Raw genomic sequence first — 7,506 nt, forward strand, 5'->3', positions numbered from 1 at the left:
ACCACCCAAAATATTTTCTCGACGATTATTAACAAAAATGAAACAAAAGAAAAAAAAATGTTTGGGTCGGGGAGCTTACACATAAAAACAAAAGTAAATGATAAATCACTTCAAGTGAGGATCACACTTTTGTACAACCGACTATAGGCAAAAAAGAATATGAAAGGGTTGTATGAAAGAAAATTCTTTTTTGCTGCGAAATCGTTAGTTGTCTTGCGTACCAATGAAGAACGTTTGTTCTTTAAAGTGTTAAACAGGAAGTAAAAAAGTGAATTGTACGTACTTTATTCCGATTAAGGGCCTAAGGTGTCCCAAAGTTTCCAACCGGCTGGTTCGAGACAAAGGATGCTGCTGCATGTCACACACGCGAAATTTCATGTTGATTATACACTGCGTGCTCCTGAACTATTGGCTAGCAAAATGTTTCGATTACTTTGGGATTTCAACCATCACTAGTATACCTTCTAACGTTTACCAATCATTATCACTTACATCACGAGAAAAATCCACATTAGGCATTACTCAATCTAAAAAAAAAATTCAGTGCACAGTATATCACCTTTCAAACAGTTAGTTGCACCTTAGTTCAGAACATTCTGGACAACTGCATGTCGCATGGATGAAGAAGGCACACTGGTATTCAACCTGTAAAGTTGTATAGAGCACAGAGCACGCTATGATTCCAGAATTAGGTAATGTTGATCGAAAATGTAGAACCATGCTTTAACCATGAACCATGGATTTCTACGTCAACCTAACGCAATTTAAAATCCTTTTGTTACGTTCCAAACAGTTAAGCTTTTGTTTCTTTCTTTTTATCGCATGCAAATAACGAATATCAATGAACGATAAAGCGTGACTTTTTTTTCTACCGGCAGCAATTTGAACAAACATTTCTCCCCGAAGCACTGCAAAGTGTAACTAGCAACCAGTGTTTCCACTTTCCGCAAAGTGATATCCCTAGAACGTTGCCAGACTGGGGACATAAATTGATATATTAAATATATATCTTTAAATTTATATATAAATTTTTTAAGATTTCCCTATTTTAAAAAAATAAAATCCCCACCATATTGTGTCCATAATAATAACGGCCGGGGAGATACAAAAAGAAGAACAAAAACTTACGGGTAGCGAATTGGGTCACATATCCCGATGATAAGCTGCCTGCATCCACGAGCCGTCTTTCAGGCCGTGGGGAGGCTAACGAACAGCCTACGTTCAACGATCACCTCTTCTCTACCTTTCAGCTTGTGGTTCGATCTTCAAGGTAGTGAACAGTACTACAGATCGATTTTTTGCCTGGCAAGGCTATTTTTGCCATTTTTAGCCTGGCAAGGCTTTTTTTGGTGTGCCATTTAGCCCCTTTATAGTAGGCATGGCTCTTCTTTTTTCTTTTTTTTTTTCTCTCTTCTTTTTTTCTTTTCTCTCTTCTTTTTTTTTCTCTCTTCTTTTTTTCTTTCTTCTTGCTTTCTCTCTTTCTTCGTCGTCTTTTCTCGTCTTCTTTTTTTCTTTCTTCGTAGAATCTTGCGTCTTGATCTGTTGTAGAAGCTTGCGTAATCCGATGAATCTTGCGTATCTTGAATGAAGATTTGGAGGGAAAGGGAGGGGGGGAAATTGGCGGTGTCGGGACTTGAACCCGGGGCCTTCAGAATGCGAAGCGAAGGTGGTAACCACTGTGCCAGGACCGCACATCTCAAACAAATTTATTTTTCATCGACCTTCGTTCTAATACCGGAGCTATATAATATGTGACTAATAGTGGTGTCGCGCTGTGATAGGGCGCTGTGGTATAGCACTGAGATCATACGTCGACTGTCCGTGTTCGGTTCTTATAGACGCCATTGCTTAAAATTTTTTTAAATTATTTTTATAAATGTAAATAAAAAAAAATAAAATAACCCATTTTATTTATTTTAGAACAGTATTAAATCGAACACATTTTTAAAGCAATTAACCAGTGCCCGTCAAAGCAAAACAAGTTACCAGAAAAATTTAAATTGGCTATGGAAATAAAACCATCGGATTGCCCCATCATATTTGTTTAGTTAAGCAATAAAGATATGGTTTTTTCCAAAAATAATTGTCATCGAACATTCAACGTTATAAAGCCTCAAGAGAATCAAAGCGTTTCCCAATGAACAGTGTGTTGCTCACCTAGATAACAAAATTGTGTGAGAGGCCTCGGGTTCATCATGTCTCAACAACAAATTGTTCATCATGGTTGAACAAAATAGATTCGTAATTCCTACGTATATATTCAAGGAACTCTCCCCAGCTTTTGCAATTGGGTCAAGTGCTTGTCAGAAATTCAGTCGGAGACTTGAGTCTTAAAAAATTCGGCGTGCGATATGTTTCGCACAGACGTTTGGAGGATCAAATGGAGTTCGTGGTGTATCCTAGTCAGTGTTACTTTCTGAAAAGCGTACCGTTCACCATTGTCCGCTTGGTGGCTCTTATTGAGGAACATTTTACTTTTGAAGTTGCATAGAAAGCGCCAAAAGCAACAGCGGTTTGGCCAAAAATCTCAAAATCCCCAGAAATCCCCAGAAAATTAAATAGGCCCTGGATAATCCCGGAAACCCTAGATTTCCATAACTGCACCCTAGATTCCAAAAATATTCTTTAAATCCCCCTAAATAGGGTAATATCCCTAGAAGTGGAATGGCTGCTAGCAACAGCCATAGAGCCCTATCGGATGCTGAGTTGCAAATTTTTACAAACCTGACATTTAGTGTTTTGAACAACGAATGTTTTTCATCCAGGTTCTCTCAGTTTTCGAGTAGGTCAGATCGGTTTTCTGATTGCGAAAAATCTGAACGGCTTCCTAATTTTGGTGATCTTTGGCTATTTTGAATGGCTGCTTGGCTATAATTGGCTATAGCTGGCAACGTCATGGCCTATAACTGCAGTCAATAGCAGACAGCTTTTCAAATAGCCGTTTGTTTTTCCCTAATATCCGTGAACTTAGCGAGACCTAGTTTTATCGGCGCTTTCTTCGTTTTTTTGTATTTATGAAACGCGTAGGTATCTGATGTCACTTTTAGTTTTGAGCCATATTCAATACGTTGACTGGATATGTCCACTGTGCCCCACTGTGTAACGTTCGTGGCTAAGTTAGAGATGTACAGAATCCCAATGTTTGAGAGAAACTGCCTAACTAGTTCATATAGCCAGTGTAACAAATACATCTAGTAAATACATTAAAATAGAACGTTTTTCTGTATAACTGAGATGCAAATGCCAAAAACTTAATAATATTTCTTTACCCAGATCAACTAGACAAGATTTGACACAAGATGGACCATTCAAAGAAATCTGTTCTTTTTATCTGTCTCGGTGAGCATCTCGTAATAGTACTAAGACAGCCTATACTGGAGTTTGAATATTGATTGTATGAATTTTTTATGCAAATTTTTTTTTTACCTTGTTTAAACTATATAGGAAACATATGTCGCTCCCCAATAGCAGAAGCTGTCTTTGCTAAGTTGGTCAAGGATGCTGGGAAACAAAATGAGTGGAACATTGACAGTGGCGCTATTGGTAATTGGCATGTAGGAAAAGGACCAGATCGCCGTGCAATTTCTGTGTTAAGTAAGCACAGTATATCTACAAGTCATAAAGCAAGACAGGTAATCAATAGTAGTTTTCTTTTTTCAAACAAGTTGTCAAAAATCATTTAAATTCCTAGATAAAGAGTAGGGATTTCTCAGAGTTTGACTACATTTTTGGGATGGATGAAGATAACATGGATGACCTCAAATCCATGGCTCCTACGAATTCAAAAGCCAAAATTGAATTGCTGGGAACGTACGATCCCCAAGGAGAACTGATTATACGAGACCCATATTATGTAAGCTCTTACGCGTTCAAGGCATGCACATTGTTTACCGCCTGCCGAAATTTTCTTCTGCTGTATTGTTTATAGCTTAGTCTTTACATTTAGTTATTTAATTTTACATAAATTGCAGGACAATGGAGAAGAGGGCTTTGAGAAATGTTACCAGCAGTGCATGCGGTGCTGTGCAGCTTTCTTGGAACGAATGGGCTAACCGGTTGCAAACCTAAGTGCAAATATGATACTGAATAAGTTTCGGGCCACCAATCTCAACGTTCAGTGCAAAATACATTCTGAACTTAAATCCTAATGGCATGTTTTTTACCTCAGGCAATCTTTTATTGGTATGCCATCTCATGGTATAAACTAACTGCATCCACATTTGCAGTTATAGTTATAATACGAAGGCCGGTCATGACTGGTAGCTGTGTATTTCTTTCGTACATTTTAAGGACACAGCTATCCACCATTAAATAATACAAAAGATAGGCAGCACATCCTTTTCGTAACATTTTTTCGCTTCAATTGTTTTGAACATACTCTGCAGAAATCAAACTGTGCCGTTCACTTTCTTAGCGCAGGAGATGTTTGCGTCTCCGCATCGAAGCGGACCGCATCCACCCTGAGTGGCAGGAAAACTGAAGTTAGAGCTGAACGACTTGTCTCCCGTCTGCTGACCTTCCCCCTCAGCCTCGGCCGCCGGGCGGAAATTTAACGACGAGGAGTTGATGCAATATCGTAATCCGGTTGGCTGTGGGCCGTCGGTGAACAAGTGTCCAAGATGAGCTCGGCAGTTGGAGCAGCTCACTTCGGTTCTCACCAGACCTGGATTGGCGATTAGAAGAAGTAGATTGGCGCCAACTGCAGCAGCACTCACCATCCGTCGACGAAAGTTCAGATACGAAAAGTTGAACGCCAGTAGATGGAGGTAGAGGAAGATAGTCATGGTGGTCGTGTATTTTCGTGGTAGAAGGAGGCAAAAACAAAGTCGCGTGTGCAATGTTGAATGAAACGAGATCGTCCGACGTGTGTTGGGTAGAGGTCCATGTCAGAAAGGGAGAGCGTTGTAATGACAGATGAAAAGAAGAGGAGGGAACCATAAACCAAGGATACAAAGAGAAAATCAGTGTACCTCAAATGATTAGTAAGTAATAGAAAAATGTACACACAACAGCGATAAAAATACCAACCATAAGAAATAGGTAAATGTGGAAAGGCCTTTGGCCACCAAAGTTTACGACTTCAGAACAGCCGTGATAGAACTTAGTAATAGTTTTATGTGGTAAACTACTATCAGCTACAAAGGTTTTGAAAAAAAAAGGAAACCTTGAAAAGTGTTTGCACTTAAGTAGTCAAGATGACTCTCATTGTGAAACCAAAGCCTTAAGTCAAGACATACCCTCACAGATAAATATCCTGCAATAGACTGCCAAACAAGTCACCGGTCCAAATGTGCGTCATGTGGTGTAGAATGACTTACCATGAGAGGCATCTTTTGTTAGTTTGACTCCTTTAGGATCGACGACGTCATAGAAAGCCGGCCAACCGGAACCAGAATCGTATTTCGTCTTCGAATTGAAGAGATCGCGGCCGCATGAAATGCACTCGTAGATGCCGTTTTCCCGAAGCTTGTAGTACTTGTTGGTAAAAGCCCTAATCACGCAGACGGAAAGCGCCAGTGTAAAAAGCCGGTTATTCAAGTCACATTTACCACGTAAAGGAGGAAATGAGTGGGAAAATGCGTGCGTTTGAACTGTAGTAACAGTCACGATAACGAACGAGATCTTGAGAACGAATGGGTTAAGAAAACTCACCTTTCCGTGCCCTTCTCCTGCGTGACTGACCACTGGAGCGGAGTTAGCCGCTGACGCAGTTCTTGCTTGAACTCGGATGATGTCGGGTCCATGGCTTGAGAGAGTGAAGTATTTCCGTTGAGTAATCGGTGAACAGGACGCTAAAGCCGACCAATAATGGAAAAAAAAGACAAAAAACAAACAAAAACAAAACTAAAATTTTTTTTTCTTTTTTTTTTCTCCCCATGAACCTTCCTCCCGGAAGGAAAGGGAGGGGAGTTTTCAAAACAGTTGTATGCTGTGCGTATTCTTAAAACGTTTTTGACATCCGCGATATGCGTTTCTTTAGTTAAAAATATCCGTTTTCCTGGGTAGAACATACGTCGTTCGTCAAAACGCTGGCAAACGTGGAAGAACGCAATACGGTCAAACGAAAACGAAAAAAAGGCACATAAAGTTGCATGTTACGTGAGTGACTTCGTCGACTATAACGCAAAATAACTATCACTGGCGACCGTTAAAGCCAAATCGGGTGAAAAACTTCAATTTATTACCAAACTTAAATAGTCTATCGCCTGCTGTACGCGTGCTGTCGTTCCGAAAACGCCCCAACCACAGAAAAAGGTATACATTTCTTTTACATTCTTTCGTTTTACGTTTTATATTTTTGCTGGAGGTTTTTCTTTTTAAAGCATACGCAAAAGGCTGAGTGTGAGCTGCCGGGCAAAAACGAAAAAGGGACAAGGATTTGTTATTTATTCATGGTTTTTGCTAGACGCGCACATGGAAGGCACGATTTCAAAATCGACTGCTGCATGTTAATTGGAAAATCAAATTTGGAAAACTCCCGGATGTGGCGTTTGTATGTAAAATACTATTTGCAGATTTTCAATGTATACCGGATGCTAAACAACTAACTTGGGCTTTTGCGTTGACACAGCAACAAAAGCCGATCGCGTGATGAGCGACATCGTTGATCAAAGCCGCAACGTTATCGACTCATTAAACCAGTTTGAATGACAATAATGGAGCAGGTTTTTCGGGAATGTTGATTAGATCGTCAACTACCACGAAACAGATGGATGCGCAAAAAGAAGAGAAATCGAGGGCGACTGCTGTATAAGGCGCTACGAGCGCTTCTCACGAAAACGAAAAAAGTATAGACTTCGGTCGTCCCTTTTTGAAGGAGAGAAAAACAAAAGAGAGGAAGAAAACCTGCTGCGCGATTGGCATTTCCTTATTTAGTCTGGCCAGAGGCTCCGATGGCTGGATTCTTTTCTTTTGGGCATTTTTGTTGTTGTTGTTATATGGGTCAGAATCTTTACTTCCCATTTTTTACGCGCACCGCCACTTTTTTTTCTTCGTTCTAGGCAAGCTATTTTAGGCTGAGGCTTCTTGAAGGACGCGGACTTGTATACCTTAAACAACAAGAGAGTTCATATAAAACCGCCGCCGGGACGGATGAGCTGCCAACATTTTTCGACTGCGGCGGAGAACGCAGAGAGCTTATTTTTAGGCACGATAGGTTCGTATTGAAGGAGCAACTGACGTGCGATCGATACGACAACAACGTAAATACTCATGACTCACCTGCTTGGCCGAGGAACGCAATCGGACGATCAGCTGATACACACACACATATACACATACACACCCTGATTGTATTTACTAATTTGTCGCTATGCAGTCACGTTGGGATTGAATGACAGCTGGATTTTGTTCGACACACAATTTCACTAGGAATGTTGTCTTGACGAGTAACGCTGGTTGGTCAAAGACAAGACGGGGGAGAAATGACTCGAGCCAGTCGTGCAGCACATTCAACGTTCGACGTTGAAGTGAGCGTGTTTTTTTCCTTTCGTTTGGCTATACAAT

The 7,506-nt window shown here is 40.4% G+C and overlaps 2 protein-coding genes across 4 annotated transcripts; one reads left to right on the forward strand and one right to left on the reverse strand.

The window, feature by feature from the left end:
• The first annotated feature begins 2,946 nt into the window (after positions 1–2,946).
• LOC130691521 (low molecular weight phosphotyrosine protein phosphatase-like) lies at positions 2,947–4,335 on the forward strand. 2 transcript variants are annotated; one of them, XM_057514480.2, is made up of 5 exons: positions 2,947–3,023; positions 3,274–3,339; positions 3,445–3,632; positions 3,692–3,853; positions 3,972–4,335. In XM_057514480.2, exons 2-5 carry the CDS (start codon positions 3,300–3,302, stop codon positions 4,050–4,052), a joined length of 471 nt encoding a protein of 156 aa, XP_057370463.1. In that variant the 5' UTR covers positions 2,947–3,023; positions 3,274–3,299; the 3' UTR covers positions 4,053–4,335. The 2 variants fall into 2 exon arrangements, with proteins under 2 accessions (XP_057370463.1, XP_057370464.1); XM_057514481.2 differs by having other exon boundaries at positions 3,009–3,027.
• Positions 4,256–7,506, reverse strand: LOC130691518 (peptide methionine sulfoxide reductase MsrB-like). 2 transcript variants are annotated; one of them, XM_059497449.1, is made up of 4 exons: positions 7,222–7,506; positions 5,653–5,792; positions 5,319–5,491; positions 4,256–4,663 (listed from the first exon to the last, which is right to left on the reverse strand). In XM_059497449.1, the coding sequence occupies exons 2-4, from the start codon at positions 5,742–5,744 to the stop codon at positions 4,389–4,391; spliced, it is 540 nt and encodes a 179-aa protein (XP_059353432.1). In that variant the 5' UTR covers positions 5,745–5,792; positions 7,222–7,506; the 3' UTR covers positions 4,256–4,388. The 2 variants fall into 2 exon arrangements, with proteins under 2 accessions (XP_059353432.1, XP_057370460.1); XM_057514477.2 differs by having other exon boundaries at positions 4,256–4,699; positions 7,222–7,501.

This window comes from Daphnia carinata, chromosome 1 (assembly GCF_022539665.2).
Source record: "Daphnia carinata strain CSIRO-1 chromosome 1, CSIRO_AGI_Dcar_HiC_V3, whole genome shotgun sequence".
NCBI classification, from domain to species: Eukaryota; Metazoa; Arthropoda; class Branchiopoda; order Diplostraca; family Daphniidae; genus Daphnia; species Daphnia carinata.

Excerpts from the sequence above, each read along its gene's own strand:
- LOC130691521 (XM_057514480.2), top strand. The coding sequence starts at position 3,300 with ATGGACCATTCAAAGAAATCTGTTCTTTTTATCTGTCTCG. Across the intron at positions 3,340-3,444 it reads TGTTCTTTTTATCTGTCTCG|GAAACATATGTCGCTCCCCA; the intron begins GTGAGCATCTCG and ends TAAACTATATAG. Across the intron at positions 3,854-3,971 it reads TTATACGAGACCCATATTAT|GACAATGGAGAAGAGGGCTT; the intron begins GTAAGCTCTTAC and ends CATAAATTGCAG.
- LOC130691518 (XM_057514477.2), bottom strand. The coding sequence starts at position 5,744 with ATGGACCCGACATCATCCGAGTTCAAGCAAGAACTGCGTCAGCGGCTA. Across the intron at positions 5,492-5,652 it reads CAGGAGAAGGGCACGGAAAG|GGCTTTTACCAACAAGTACT; the intron begins GTGAGTTTTCTT and ends CTGCGTGATTAG. Across the intron at positions 4,700-5,318 it reads AACAAAAGATGCCTCTCATG|TTGGCGCCAATCTACTTCTT; the intron begins GTAAGTCATTCT and ends GTGCTGCTGCAG.